The following is a 16,302-nucleotide window of genomic DNA, read 5'->3' on the forward strand; positions in this document are numbered from 1 at the left end:
GTGCCTGTGTGTGTGTGTGTGTGTGTGTGTGCGTGTGCACCCAGACGCTGCAGGAGGCTAGAGGAGAGACACAGGCAGTCAGCACTCTCAGAGTGTGTAAGTTACAGGGCTGCTGTATCGGCACCAGGGCAGGCGTCCGCAGTCAGCAGAAGACAGTCCCGTCGTCACGGGAACGAGGGTTGCGGGGAGAGAGAGAGAGAGAGAGCGGGAAAGACGGAGGCGGAGAGACAGGCAAGCGCTGCGGTCCTCCTGCTTCTTCTGCCCTCATGCGTGTTCGTTCACCCAGCCGCAAGAAGCCGATCTTCCCCCCCCCCCTTCAGATCCGGTTGGCCGCAGCAGCGCTGAATGACTCGCGCTTCGCAAGTCCGTGCGAGCACGAAGCAGCGACGCTCCAGAAGCCACACGCTTCATACGCACATCCCTCGATTTCAGTCAAACGAAAAAAAAAAGAAGAAACAAAAACGAACGGACTAGTGCAGATCACAGCTCGGAGTCGCGAGCGCGCGCGAACGCGCACGTTCATCCGTACCGGTACAAATAAAAAAATAAAAAATAAAAAGTGTTCCTATTCGACAGTGGCCTTGTAAAAAAAGTTTTTTTTGTAAAAGAAGTAAAAATGAAATGCTGGGGCCAGAAGAGGAGAGCCGGCTCGAGAGCGAAACCTCTCAGCGATTCTCTCAGGGACGAGGCCTGAGCTCTCGTGGTCTGAAGGAAGGACCGCGTCTCTCTCTCTCTCTCTCCACCGCTTCTTCTTCTTCTCCTCCCCCCAGGAGTCCGGCGGTCGTTCCCCCCTCCCCCGGCGGCGGTCAGGGGCACAGGTAGCTGTGCGCGGCCGAGGCGGGGTGGACCAGGGCGGAGCCGGCGAAGGGGGACGCCGCCGGCGGGAGCTCCAGGGGGAGCCCCTTCCCGCAGCGCGGGCGCCCGCTCCCGGGCTGGAAGGAGTCGCCGTTCTCCAGCGGCTGGTGGGCGTGGAAGCCGTTGGCCAGCCCCGCCCCCGCCGGGGAGGCGGGCTGCTGCGTCCACCTGCTGTCCGCGGTCCCCGCCGGCCCCGCCCCGCCCTCCTGCTGCGGCCCGCTGCGATTGGTCGGCGCTTCCGGGGCGGGGCTGGACGGGGCCGGCGCCGCCGGCTGCGCTTCCTTAGGGTCCTCCCCCGGGCTGGCGGCGGCGGGGGCCGCGGCGGGGGCGGGGCGTTTGGGTGGGGCCCCGCCCCCGAAGGGGCCCTCCTCGTCGCCGTCGCTCTCGGTGTCCCCCTCCCCCTCCGGATCGGAGAGCTCCGAGTGGACGATCACGTCGGCCTCCACCTGGTTACTGCACAGGGAGGGGTACAGCCTCTCCTCGGGCTCGGCCTGCAGGACAGGGACGGACGCAAGGACAGAGAGACAGACCGTGCGTGAGGGAAGAGAGACACACAGGAAAAGCCCTCCTCATTTTAACACTTTTCACCTCGTGTCCTGGGGTCTATCTGGTAATCCTGTCTGGCGTAGATTCTGCAGGAAGCACACATTCTACCAAACGATCTATGAAACAACGCGCGTTTCTTTGTACAACATGCGATAAAGAGCTGTCATCCACACTCATGTGGGCAATGGAAGCAATGGTGTTTCCAGAGAGCATTCTTTCAGTTCTTCAAGCTCCTCCCCAGTGGCACCACCAATTTAACACGGTTCAGAGAAAAATACAGCTGTAATAGCATAGAGTTTAAAAAGCGAAATGGTTTGTCATGCAATGCACACTCTGCATGTGTGGGTGTGTGTGCATGCGTGTGTGTACGCGTGTGTGTGTACAGATAGTTGGAGCCTAAAATTAATTTGAAGGCTTTTTTAAGCCACTGAGTTGATAGATGTAAATAATATAAATAAATTAATAAGTGGACAGAGAGCCACTTTCACTGGGTAATATTTCATCAGTACTATTAGAATCCATGTACAATTTTAATTCCCAACTATAGAAATTATTGTTTGAATTAAAAATGCAAATATAGAAATATACACTGTTTGGCTGAATCTGTCAAGCCCTTGTCACAGCATTATCAGGTAGGGAAAGAACCTAGACAGCCGGTGCTATTTACCGTCCAGTTGTTTTTGTACACTGCCAGCATACCAGGAAACTCATTGATTTGCGATCAGTGAAGGTCAGGATCTCCAGATACGGTATCACACAGCAATTTAAACCACACTGACGGACACCTGGAACTGATTCAGTAAATCAAAATCCTTTTAAAATAAAGCGCCGGTATATAAAAAAAAAAAAAAAAAAACTGCCGTTGGAACAAAAACGTGCGTCGCAAACATTTACGTTTTGTTAAGCTGCACAAATAGTTTTTTCTCCCCCCCTAGTTATTCTAAGTGTCTTTCTCCCGTATGTAAATACGGACCACTGAAGCGCACTGTTCTAATGCGAACTGCATCTCAAAACCATTTCAGCAGAAGCGGAGTACAATGTGAATGTCACAATCTGAATAAATTACCGGCGGAGTAAAAGTGTGAAAGAAGATTAAATTGAGGATTGATTTTTTTTTATCCCTTCTTTCCTGCTTTTTCAGGCTGATTTGCTCCATTTACAAACTGAGTGAGTGCAGCGTGAGTGTGATTGCTGATCAAGGGCTTCATTCACAGTCCTCTTACGTGTCTTTGAGTGTTGCACTTGTAATGAGCTCTTTTTTGGGGGGGGAGGCGGGGCTTCCTTCCTCTCCGGCTCCCTGTTCGGTGTTAATGATACCCCGGACATGATTGATGCTCGAATACAATAACTGGCCCCTCCCCCCCCCCCCCAGTGCTGAAAGCAGTGAGAGAGACCCTGCACACGAGCATGCACGATCATGCGTGCACACACACGCACATATGTACACACACCACACACACACACACCCACACGCCACACGGATATACACACACACAAGCAAGCAAGCACACACACACGCACATATGCACACACACCACACACACACACACGCACACGCACACACACGCCACACGGATACACACACACAAGCAAGCAAGCACACACACGCACATATGCACACACACCACACACACACACACACGCACACGCACACACGCCACACGGATACACACACACAAGCAAGCAAGCACACACACACGCACATATGCACACACACCACACACACACACACACACGCACACGCACATATGCACACACACCACACACACACACACCCCCACACGCCACATGAATACACACACACAAGCAAGCAAGCACACACACAAGCAGGCACACACATACATACACACACATAAGCAAGCACACACACACACACGTGCACACACACACAATCAAGCAAGCACACACACACACACACAGGCACGCACGCACACACACACACACACAGGCACGCACGCACACACACACACACACTTTTATACCGCAAGGACACACCCGAACACATACTCACGTGGGCGGGTGTCCGTGCACAAACACACACATTAGGATAAACATACGCGCTCACCGTGCTGGGTTCAGTGGCTGGGGCGTCCAGGGGCCCCTCGGTGGGCAGCCTGGCCCCGGGAGTCAGGGCCCCGTTGCTGAGGGCAGGGGAATCCTCCGTGATGGTGTCCCGGTACCTGGTGATGCGGTTGGCCCAATTTCGGCTGACCGACCCGTTCCAAGCAGGCTGAGGGGCACAGAGCCAGAGGGAGGGAGGGCATGATTGTAAAAAATTATTAAATTCAGGATCTGTACCCTTTTCTATTGAAATACCAGAGGGTGGTGTATGGCTGGGCACTCTTAATTGTTGCATGACTGCAAGAAATTATGCACTGTGGTATTGTGAATATGTACACTATATACAGTATGCATACTATCTTGTGCTACGTGAGACCTTATACCTGTGATGTGTTGTTGGAAAGTCATCCCAAAGAACAGGTACAGATTATTTTCAGACCTGTGGAGTTTCGGTCACTTAAACACTCAGCATTTCGTCTTCCCGGCGTCCGTCTCTTAAAAACAGGCCTTCACGTGAGAAACCGCAGCAAGCGGTGTAAATGTCTCTCTGTAGGAGCGGGACGACCAGCAGTGGCAGTCACATAACCCCACACCACAGCAGTGCATATGGTAGCTCCGAGTCCAGTAAAAAAAAAAAAAAAAAAAAAAAAAGAGAGATATATAGCCCTGCTTTCAAACCTTATCGGATTACAAATGTCTGCATAACTCAATTCTCCAAGGACCATTTGCAATCCCCCCCTTCCCCCTCCATACCCAATCCCCCCCAATCCCTGACACCTCAGTCAATACTAACTCAGCTCGCAGGCTCCGAGGGAAAGAAGGAAAGCCAGAGATGGACTACTGGGAGGGGTATGTCCCAGTGCCACAGCGTGTCATTATGCTTCAGAGCGCTGGTGTGTTCAGACGCTCTGTCTGTTTTTCTGCGTGCAGCAGAAGACAAACTAGGCCTATCTCCGTCTTTATTTGCACTGTTTACTGACACGCTTTCCATGTGCCAGAACACCATCACCAAGAGTCAAAACAGATTTTAATGCAACAAATAGCCAGCATGCAAATGACATGATGCAGCACCTTCAAAAAAGAAAACAAAAAAAAAAACTATCTTCCGAAGAAAACTTCAATGTTCTTCTGTTTCCGACTACTCAATAAACTTGATTAAATCAATCATTTTACCTCTTCACAAAAGTCCATGGAATGCTGTGACTCCAGGAAAAGGAAACATCAAATACCTCTGATCTAACATCACCCAGGTATGGGATGGGGTTCACAGATTCAAACATATCAAACAACATTGTGCCCTCAACATCCCAGATGTCCATCTCCACGCCACTTGGCTCTGCCCAAAAGTTCACAAATTTTGGAAATAAATCAGAAGCTGTCCACCCCTCTGGGTCACTGGATCCCATTATCCGCACAGCTTTGTGTAACTGGAGACTTAACTGCCCTGGACTCACCAACTGCACATCGCACCAGTATTCACTCTGGCTTAACAATCGCCAAGAATACAACATCGTTTAATTGGAAAAGCAGGGGCAAAACTCTCAACTTCCCACTGGTTTCATCTCTTAAATAGATTACACCACAGTGGACAAACTCGCACCCTAACCCCCTGAACAAAACCAATTTACTTGGCCCCTAATCTCCATAGCACTCTTCGCTGAAATGCGCTGAAACATTTTTTTCCCCTTCGCCACAGCAAACGGTCACGCGCTGCACGCTTCGATTGTGAGTTCACAACATTTTCTCCCCAGGTTCACTTCACATCCTCAGGATGTTTCCAATGTGCTTCCCTTGGTCACTCGCACACATCATAGGGGCGACATAGCTCAGGAGGTAAGACCGATTGTCTGGCAGTCGGAGGGTTGCTGGTTCAAACCCCGCCCTGGGCGTGTCGAAGTGTCCTTGAGCAAGACACCTAACCCCTAACTGCTCTGGCGAATGAGAGGCATCAATTGTAAAGCGCTTTGGATAAAAGCGCTATATAAATGCAGTCCATTTACCATTTACATCACACCCTCATTCAGAATCTGTACAGCGGTTTGTGTGTTTGTGCCGCCAACCATGCATAAGGGTTAGGTGTGAAAGGGAGGGAGAGAATTTTAATAACAAGCACTCAGGTGCCACTTGAGATAGGCTATCTGGGGAAGAGACAGCACATTATTATTATTTAATTAATTCATTAATTAATTTGCTCTTTTTGCTATTCATTTTGTTAGCATGTCATGGACCGCTCTGTAAATAAACTAAATGTATCAGGGTGTAATAAACCTGCCCTCTGGAGGGGGGGGGTGGGTTAATAAAAAAGATTAATTAACGAGACTAATTAACGATACCGTGTAAGGGCACACCTGAGCAAGGACGTAGGTCGAGTTTAAACACTCTTGTTTGTGTTCGCTGTAGATGACTTTAGCTCGACTGAGGTTCGACATTCGAAGCGTGCGCCCACGTAACTTTCCAAGCACGCTCCTCTACACCCGGCACCCTAAAGCCCAGCACAGCTAACCCTAAGACTGGAAGTCGTTAAGCCAGTAGACGCTGTACATTCCTCGCGCAGGACTTCAAAAACCACAGGATATACGAAGCGATACTGTATGCTAACTGTTCCCGAGCGAGGCTATCAGTCTGCGTAATGTACCGTGGCAGCTCGGAGTCCTGAAAGCGCCGACCATCTTTGTTTATGGCGACGGCTCCCAAACCGAGAGTCAGGAGACACTCGCCCAACGCTTGAGATGAGTCCCTTGATACGTTCTAAAAACATGCTAAAAGGAGCTTGACATTCACAGTAATCAAGCCACGCGCATCTCCGCTAAGTGCACATGCGTTCGCTTAAGGTCATATATTTGTATATATTTTATTCCATATTTTAATGTATGCAACCTTCATTAAAGCGAAGGGGAAGGTCACGTACAACGCGGTCACTCATTAAATGTGTTTGTGAGCATGGGAGGTACGGGAATAAAAACCAGCCCTTCTTACCGTTGTGTGTCATTTTATGGCACTAAAAACCGGTTCCCCAGTTACCCCCCGGTGTTCCTGTCTTGTTTATGGCGCTAAAACGAGTCCCTGGCCACCCCACCGGGTTTTGTTTAACGTTACAGGAATGAGTCCCCCCCGGTTACCGCAGGTGTGTCTGTGTGCTGTTTTACGGCACTGAAATGAGTTCCCCTGGTGGGGAGCGCAGGCCTTGTGCATTGGTCTGAACAGGTGATTTTGGTGAACTGCGGTGAAAATTGCCAAACGAGGTCACGGGTGCCGCCAGCTGAATTCCCTTAGCACCGTGCTCGCAACAAGAATAGCTTTGAAAGATTGACTGTCCCGCACATGTACCCAATCCCAGAATTGCACCATTTCGGTATCTGCAGAACAACCTCTCCTTCGAGCCCTTTTCTTGTGTGGTTTATATTTGGGTGCAGCTATTTATGGACAGCATTACACGATAAAGACTGTCTGAAAAACAACTTGGGCAAAAGAGACACACGAGGACAAAGGCGGAAGGTGCAGTAGAATCTTGCACTTCTATCTACTACTATTCATGGAAATATCCAGCCAAAAAGGTGAATTCAACTGAGAGCAAGGAAACATATACTCCATCTTCATGCAAACAAACTACCACATGTTGGTGCATCTGCAATTGTATATCTGGCTACTGGCAGATGTCAAAATCCAGCGGTCGTTGAGTAAAAGTCCTGCCGTGCGTTTCTTCCACCCAAGAACAGCTGACTTCACTAATGGGCTCTACCACCTTGCTAAAGGATTGTGCTAATGAGCAAATTCAGGTGACTGGAGCAAAATACTGGGGAGGACTTTCTGAACCTGGATTTCCCACCTCTGGACATGGCTGTTTGCTGCACCGGCTCTCCTTCCCCTCACTGAGTCTGTGGGCTGCCATGGGAACCGACCCCCCACACGCCTCCCGGCGAGCCGCTCGCTCACCTTGGCCTCCAGCGCCAGGCCGCCGTCGTCGCCGGGGCCGCCGGGCCCGATGAGGCTGTGCTCCTCGGTGATCTCGGCCAGGGGCGGGGCGGGGTCCTGGGCCCCGGGCGACATCAGGGTCTCCAGCTCGTGGCAGTCCCTGCACTCCGGGGCTGCCACGGGGGCGGGGCGCCCTCGCCGGTACTGGGGGGGCAGGGCGGAGGGGACCAGCCCTCCGGAAACATCCCTGGAAGAAGGTGGGGGGGGGGGGGGGGATGGGAGGGGAGCCCGTTAGCCGTAGCTCGACCCGCTGCGCTTTGAGCCGACGGGGGGGTAAAACGCGGCGCCGATATATCGCGGCTTCCCTTTAGAACGCGGCGGAAGCGCCGCTCGCCGGCCGCGCTTTTTGATGTACTCCCGAGATATATGCCCCGCGAAAACGGCGCGCTCCTATTTATGGATCGCGGCGCGCCCTCGGCCTGTAACAAAGAGTTATGCCTTCGTACGGGGGTGACAGATGCTGATCTGATCTACTGCGAGTCGAGCAGGATCGTGTGTCACCGTGCGCTGGGACGCTCCCGCGGCCGCCGTCTCCCGCTCTCCCGGAACGCCCCCCCCCCCCCCCCGAGTGATTTACTCGTCGGGCCGACGTTCTCACCTCGTGGCTCATTAAAAGAGAATTTAAACATTTTAACCAGAGCCCTTGGAATGGGGCAGAGCGAAGCGGCGTTTAATGTGGACCGGAACAGTCCGTCATGGGAAGCGGACGGCCTACGCGAGCACGCTCCCGCTCGTTTCGCTGTGATTTGTGCCTCGTCGTGTCGCACCGTGCGTTGCTGTGCTGTGTCTCCCCGAGTCTCACTCCACTGTCTCACTATGACTCACAGTGCGGTATGTCTCATTATCTCAATGTGCTGTTTGTCTCATTATCTCACTGTGCTGTATGTCTCACTATGTCTCACAGTGCTGTATGTCTCATTATTCTCTCACTGTGCTGTGTGTGTCATTATTATCTCACTGTGCTGTGTGTGTCATTATTATCTCACTGTACTGTATGTCTCATTGTCATCTCATTGTGCTGTATGTCTCATTACCTCACTGTGCTGTATGTCTCATTATTACAGTATCTCACTGTGCTGTATGTCTCATTATTACAGTATCTCACTGTGCTGTATGTCTCATTATTACAGTATCTCACTGTGCTGTATGTCTCATTATTACAGTATCTCACTGTGCTGTATGTCTCATTACCTCACTGTGCTGTATGTCTCATTATTACAGTATCTCACTGTGCTGTATGTCTCATTATCTCACTGTGCTGTATGTCTCATTATCTCACTGTGCTGTATGTCTCATTGTCATCTTATTGTGCTGTATGTCTCATTATTATCTCACTGTGCTGTATGTCTCATTATCTCACTGTGCTGTATGTCTCGTTATCTCACTGTGCTGTATGTCTCATTATCTCACTGTGCTGTATGTCTCGTTATTATCTCACTGTGCTGTATGTCTCATTATCTCACTGTGCTGTATGTCTCGTTATCTCACTGTGCTGTATGTCTCGTTATCTCACTGTGCTGTATGTCTCATTATTATCTCACTGTGCTGTATGTCTCATTATCTCACTGTGCTGTATGTCTCATTATTACAGTATCTCACTGTGCTGTATGTCATTATCTCACTGTGCTGTATGTCTCATTATTATCTCACTGTGCTGTATGTCTCATTGTCATCTCATTGTGCTGTATGTCTCATTATTACAGTATCTCACTGTGCTGTATGTCTCATTATCTCACTGTGCTGTATGTCTCATTATCTCACTGTGCTGTATGTCTCATTGTCATCTTATTGTGCTGTATGTCTCATTATTATCTCACTGTGCTGTATGTCTCATTATCTCACTGTGCTGTATGTCTCGTTATCTCACTGTGCTGTATGTCTCGTTATCTCACTGTGCTGTATGTCATTATCTCACTGTGCTGTATGTCTCATTATTATCTCACTGTGCTGTATGTCTCATTGTCATCTCATTGTGCTATTTGTCTCATTGTCATCTCATTGTGCTGTATGTCTCATTATTATCTCACTGTGCTGTATGTCTCATTATCTCACTGTGCTGTATGTCTCATTACAGTATCTCACTGTGCTGTATGTCTCATTATTATCTCACTGTGCTGTATGTCTCATTATCTCACTGTGCTGTATGTCTCATTGTTACCTCACTGTGCTGTATGTCTCATTACTGTCTCACTGTGCTGTATGTCTCATTATCTCACTGTGCTGTATGTCTCATTATTCTCTCACTGTGCTGTATGTCTCATTGTCATCTCACTGTGCTGTATGTCTCATTATCTCACTGTGCTGTATGTCTCGTTATTATCTCACTGTGCTGTATGTCTCGTTATCTCACTGTGCTGTATGTCTCGTTATCTCACTGTGCTGTATGTCTCATTATCTCACTGTGCTGTATGTCTCATTATTCTCTCACTGTGCTGTATGTCTCATTGTCATCTCACTGTGCTGTATGTCTCGTTATTATCTCACTGTGCTGTATGTCTCGTTATCTCACTGTGCTGTATGTCTCGTTATCTCACTGTGCTGTATGTCTCATTGTTATCTCACTGTGCTGTATGTCTCATTGTCATCTCATTGTGCTACATGTCTCGTTATTATCTCACTGTGCTGTATGTCTCATTATTATCTCACTGTACTGTATGTCTCATTATTATCTCACTGTGCTGTTTGTCTCATTATTATCTCACTGTGCTGTTTGTCTCATTATTATCTCACTGTGCTGTATGTCTCATTATCTCATTGCGCTGTATGTCTCATTATCTCACTGTGTTGTATGTCTCATTATTACAGTATCTCACTGTGCTGTATGTCTCATTATTACAGCATCTCACTGTGATGTTTGTCTCATTATCTCACTGTGCTGTATGTCTCATTATTATCTCACTGTGCTACATGTCTCATTATTACAGTATCTCACTGTGCTGTATGTCTCATTATTACAGCATCTCACTGTGATGTTTGTCTCATTATCTCACTGTGCTGTATGTCTCATTATTATCTCACTGTGCTACATGTCTCATTATTACAGTATCTCACTGTGCTGTATGTCTCATTATTACAGCATCTCACTGTGATGTTTGTCTCATTATCTCACTGTGCTGTATGTCTCATTATTATCTCATATCAGTGTCGTGCTTTGTCTCCCTAACCCATGCCTCACTGCCCTATCGCTCTGCTATGTCTCACTTTGTTACCGGTCTGTATGCGCTGTCTGTCTGCGGGTGCATCTTCACTGTCTCACGGTTTCCTCGCCGTCTCAGACCTTGCACTCCCTTAACCAAGCTCCGTCTGCTACAGCAGACAAGGGACCCCGTATTCACATTTTTAAAAAACGGTACTCGAGCCTTCGACCTCCATTCATCACAATGGACATTAAAAAGAAGCACTTCATAATGAAAAAAATTAACCAGCAATAACGCTCAAATGCTGTGCGGAGTACCCATCTTTTGAGACGGATGAAGGATGAAACCGTCTGTTTTTCTTCTTTGCAGAGTGCGCGGAGGGGACGAAGACATAAATACATGATACAAATAAATGAAAAGGGTCTCGCATCTCTTCTAGTCAATGCACACAACAAAGAACAGGGAAAGATTTAAAACTCCGTGGGAGAGTGTGCGCAAGACAAGGCTGCTATCTGAGTTAATAAAAATGATTCGTGTCAAGTGTGTGACCTTAAGATACGGATACAGAGTCTTGCACAAATCGTGATATTCCAAACAATCTAATGCACTGCATAGACTCGAATTACACTTGCTGATAACCCTGCTAAACACAGTCAATATTCAGCAGATAATCCTTTTGTTGTAAACCCCATCCTCATTAATGGTACAGATTTTTTAATAGGCCAAGACCACCCATCTATGTCTTTCACTCAATCAGGGTGCAAACTATCTAATATTTTTGCGCCTTCCCTACTGCACGCATGCACACACGCACACAGACACACACTGAAACTAAATTTTTTTGTCATTTTGCAGCATGTCTCTTTTCAGTTGCTCTTTTTTCAAAATTCCACTCGAAACAAATTCAAGACTTAACAAGCAGCCATTAAGTGACATTTCCTGGGATCTTAAAACTGCCTGCAAAATTACTTCTGTGAATTCGGGCTGCTAAATATTTAACTGAAAGGCTCAGAAATAAGTGGGTGTTCATCAGGAAGTCAGTCAGTAAAGGTCTGAGGTAAAACAGTATGCTTTTAAGGTTGCAGTACTTTTGTTTGATAATGTTTAGGTAATTTTCTGGATGAGTGTTCCCTAGGGTATTGACCTGAGGGGGCGGAGCGAGATGACGGGGGGGGGGGGGGGGGGGGGGGGGGGGGGAGGGGGGAGGGGGGGGGCAGGGCGAGATGACGACAGGGGCGGGGCTCACCTGGCCTTGCCGCTGCGGAAGCTGATGCACATGCACAGGAGGATGCAGAGCAGCCCCAGACACACCCCCACGATGATGCCCGTCATCGAGTGAACGTTCAGCTCTGCAGGGGGGCGGGGAAGGGAGAGAGAGAGAGTCACCGCACAGAGAACCACACTCATCATTGCAAAAAACAGAGGGCGGGAGGGCTGACTCACGCAGAACTCGACACATATTTCAGAGGAGTATGCTAATGGGAGTGTTTATGCCGACAGAAGCGCTTCCTCGAAAATAACACCACGCGTTCAAATCGTTCAAAAGCCTGGGTTTGCATGTAAGCTGCAAGGCCAGAAGCCGCTCCGCTCGTTCCCCCACCAGCACCACCGGGCTCTGGGGTACAGTCAGCTCCCTCCTCCCCCTCTCCGGCTGTCAGTTTGGGGAGCTCTGCCGAGACCACTTCACACGCCCGGGAGGAGAGATATTAATTGGGCATCAGCGATGGGCATATCTGTCTCCTCTGGCAGTAATTCTGGTGAGGTTGGGGGAGACAGATGGCAATCCCCCCCCCCCCCAACCTCTCCTCCAACCCACCACCAGGAAACGCTCGCCCAGATACTGGCAAGGATGGGGAGACTTGATGTGGCCAATATGCAAATGCACATCAAACGCGTCACAGTGTAGAACCCTCCCTGCCTGAGTCCCTAGTTAACCTGCCTCCCTGCCTGAGTCCCTAGTTAACCTGCCTTCCTGCCTGAGTCCCTAGTTAAACAGCCTTCCTGCCTGAGTCCCTAGTTAACCTGCCTCCCTGCCTGAGTCCTTAGTTAAACAGCCTCCCTGCCTGAGTCCCTAGTTAACCAGCCTTCCTGCCTGAGTCCCCAGTTAACCTGCCTCCCTGCCTGAGTCCCCAGTTAACCTGCCTTCCTGCTTGAGTCCCTAGTTAAACAGCCTCCCTGCCTGAGTCCCTAGTTAACCTGCCTTCCTGCCTGAGTCCCTAGTTAACCTGCCTTCCTGCCTGAGTCCCTAGTTAAACAGCCTCCCTGCCTGAGTCCCCAGTTAACCTGCCTCCCTGCCTGAGTCCCTAGTTAACCTGCCTTCCAGCCTGAGTCCCTAGTTAACCTGCCTCCCAGCCTGAGTCCCTAGTTAACCTGCCTCCCTGCCTGAGTCCCTAGTTAAACAGCCTTCCTGCCTGAGTCCCTAGTTAACCTGCCTCCCTGCCTGAGTCCCCAATTAACCTGCCTTCCTGCCTGAGTCCCCAATTAACCTGCCTTCCTGCAGAAAGTGAAAAAGCTCCTTTAACACGGGGAGCAGGGAGTGGAAAAGCTGGCGGATGTCGAGATCACTGTACCCTACACAGTGAGATCCTGATTGAACTGTCTGGATGCAGGCTGTCCTGCTGCTTGGCGGAGGCGGGTAGGTGGGGGGGGGAGGGAAAAGACGTGACCACAGCACGTGGCGGTTTCTCCTCAGTACTCCCAACTGATGGCCTCTGCCTCACTGTCTGCTTTTCTTCCAGGCCTCTCAAAAGAGTACGCGCAGGTGTGCACGCGTGTGAGCTGGCATGTGTGATGTGAAATTCTGCCAACTGCAACTGAAGAACTAAGCGGGGATACAAGCAAGTGCATACGCAGACACGAGTGAACATACAGAACAGGCCAAAGGGATTAGGCAATCTAAGGTAGATAAGATTTCACTCAATTTAACTACCCTTCCACCACCCTCCCTCCCCTCCACCTCCCTCTTTACAAAATGATTACACAGATTTCCAAGAGTTTGTTTAGCAGGAATTAAAGCCAAAAGACCCTTTTTGGAGGAGGTTATGTCAAAGATTATTTTTGACCCAAAACCCATCTTTGTACGTTATTGTGGGTAGAAATTGAATAAAAATGCTTGTATGTTGGTCCGCTATTGAATAAATGTGCATAAATGACCTGAATTCTTCTCTTCCTGGAGGTTTTTTTTTTTTTTGTTTTTTTTTAAAGAAACCACAGTTGTCCTAATACTTTTGGCCTGTACTGTACATACACAGACGCACGCGCAGAAAAATCACAGAACACCGCGCACTCTCATCGTATCTCTCCGGTGGCGTGTGAACATCCTTCACAGCCGAAAATGGCCCCGCCCCCACGTAGGTATAGGCCCCGATCTTGAAGAAGTAGTAAGTGCTGCTTTGCAAGCCCTGCACCTCAGTACTGGTGATGCTTCCTGGAAAGAGAGAGAGAAGGAGAAAGAGAGAGAGAAGGCGGAACAAGAGGTGGGAATGAAGGTAAGAGAGGGGATCGATTTTCAATATCACAAAACACGTTTGGGGATATAAAATGAGGTGGGATATAAAAGGTACTAGCGTACCACTGAACAGAAAAACGCATTCACGCACACACACACTTTCACACAAACACACAGTTACATGCATTCATACATGCGCATACTCAAACATGCCTAGATTCAACACACTGTTGTTATTGTGGCTCTTACTCTTGCGTCATTAGCGTGTTATTATTATTAACATTTATGTGTGTACGTATACATGTATGTGTATGTGCATAAGTACATATGCAATCGCACCACTCTGTAACTTCTCCATTATCAGATGTCATGCATATAAAGCACTTTGAATCTTTATGTGAAATGCAGTTACCCAAGGTTCAGTGGGCACTTCTCAGACACGCGCGTTGCGGTGTGACGCAGACGCACGGGAACGCAGACGCTACGCGCGAACGCACCGTGGCAGGACAGAGAGCTCCACTGGTGGTCCGGCAGGCTGCCGTTGCCGCTGTACAGGATCCTGTACTCCACGATGATCCCGTTGGACTCCACAGGGGGGCGCCAGCTGATCAGCACGGTGCTGGAGTCCAGGGCGCTGACCTGGAGGTCGTCAGGGGGAGTGGAGGGGCCTGCGGAGCAGAGGCGGGGAGAGGGGAGAAAAGGGGGAGGCTTTACCAGAGGATCGGGGCTTGTATTCGGAGTGTGGCACAGTGGGTAAGGAACTGGGCTTGTAACCGAAAGGTCGCAGGTTCGATTCCCGGGTAAGGACACTGCCGTTGTACCCTTGAGCAAGGTACTTAACCTGCATTGCTTCAGTATATATCCAGCTGTATAAATGGATACAATGTAAAATGCTATGTAAAAAGTTGTGTAAGTCGCTCTGGATAAGAGCGTCTGCTAAATGCCTGTAATGTAATGTAATATTCATTCACACTGCACTGTGATCAAGCCAGCAGTGAATGCCTGCATTACATTACATTATATTTATTTGGCAGACGCTTTTATCCAAAGCAACGTACAAAAGCGCATTTCATGGTCATGGACAACTACAAAACACAGGGGCAGTTGCCCTACATATGATTGGACGTGTGCATCCCCAGACACAACCAGTGTATAATAGTCCAGACTGGGAGTCTTGCACAGTAGTACTGCAAAATGGCCTCTCCTGACCGTGTGTTCAGGGGTGTGCTGCCACAGCCCCCCGGTCACATGACCCGGTACTCACGGTCGGAGAAGGTGGACTGCTCCACCGTGTTGCTGAAGGGCCCGTCCACCTCCAGCCCGTTGGACTGCACCGCCAGCTCGTACCGCGTGAAGGGTTTCAGAGCCCCCAGCAGGATCTCCAGGGCAGAGCTGTGTGTGTGTGTGTGTGTGTGCGTGTGTGTGCATGTGTGCATGCATGTGTGCGTGTGTATGTGTGTGCGTGTGAAACAGAGAGAGAGAGGGGGAGGGAGAGGGAGTGAGAGAGACAGATTGAATCCATGTGAAATTTCTTTAGAAACTTGAAATCCATTTACCCACACATTCTTTCCTGAGACTAAAACACACAGAAACCCAGGGTATTGATGTTAACTATATGAGAGTGTAAAAGGGGCGGGGCCTGACCTGGTGTAGTAGGACACCAGCGAGGCGTTGCGCAGGCCGGCGGGGCTGCAGCGCACCGTGTACTTGATGATGCGGACGTTGCTGGAGCGCGGCTTCTCCCAGCGCAGCCAGATGGACGTGGAGCTGTTGGCCGAGGCCTGCACGATGCTGGGGGGCATGGGGGGCAGGAAGCCCTGCGGAGGGACTGAGAGAGCGCAGCACATCACGCGCCTGTGGCACACCTGAGGCTCACCCACGACACACCTGAGGCTCACACTCACACATCTGAGGCTCACCTGCAACACACCTGAGGCTCACGCTCACAAACCTGAGGCTCACCCGCGACACACCTGAGGCTCACCTGCGACACGCCTGAGGCGCACCCACGACACACCTGAGGCTCACCCACGACACACCTGAGGCTCACCTTCGACACACCTGAGGCTCATCTGCGACACACTTAAGGCTCACGCTCACAAACCTGAGGCTCAGCTTCGACACACCTGAGGCTCAGCTTCGACACACCTGAGGCTCACCCGCGACATACCTGAGGCTCAGCTTCGACACACCCGAGGCTCGCCCGATGCTCAGGAAGCATTCCAACAAGTCACAACTCTTGTTGTTTGTAAAATTCACTATTATGCACTGAATGAATAATAC

At 49.8% G+C, this 16,302-nt stretch overlaps 1 protein-coding gene across 1 annotated transcript in view; it reads right to left on the reverse strand.

Moving 5' to 3' along the window:
* Positions 1-806: 806 nt before the first annotated feature.
* igdcc4 (immunoglobulin superfamily, DCC subclass, member 4) overlaps positions 807-16,302 on the reverse strand; it is a 58,571-nt gene continuing 43,075 nt past the window's right edge. The window contains exons 13-21 of the mRNA XM_035419506.1: positions 15,664-15,847; positions 15,284-15,411; positions 14,517-14,687; positions 13,858-13,998; positions 11,818-11,920; positions 7,396-7,621; positions 3,467-3,631; positions 1,190-1,346; positions 807-1,090 (exon numbers count right to left, since the gene is read on the reverse strand). Of these exons, the coding sequence (XP_035275397.1) occupies positions 807-1,090; positions 1,190-1,346; positions 3,467-3,631; positions 7,396-7,621; positions 11,818-11,920; positions 13,858-13,998; positions 14,517-14,687; positions 15,284-15,411; positions 15,664-15,847 (1,559 nt within the window). The remainder of the gene's footprint in view (positions 1,091-1,189; positions 1,347-3,466; positions 3,632-7,395; positions 7,622-11,817; positions 11,921-13,857; positions 13,999-14,516; positions 14,688-15,283; positions 15,412-15,663; positions 15,848-16,302) is intronic.

Source organism: Anguilla anguilla, chromosome 5 (genome assembly GCF_013347855.1).
Source record: "Anguilla anguilla isolate fAngAng1 chromosome 5, fAngAng1.pri, whole genome shotgun sequence".
In the NCBI taxonomy this organism is placed as follows: domain Eukaryota; kingdom Metazoa; phylum Chordata; class Actinopteri; order Anguilliformes; family Anguillidae; genus Anguilla; species Anguilla anguilla.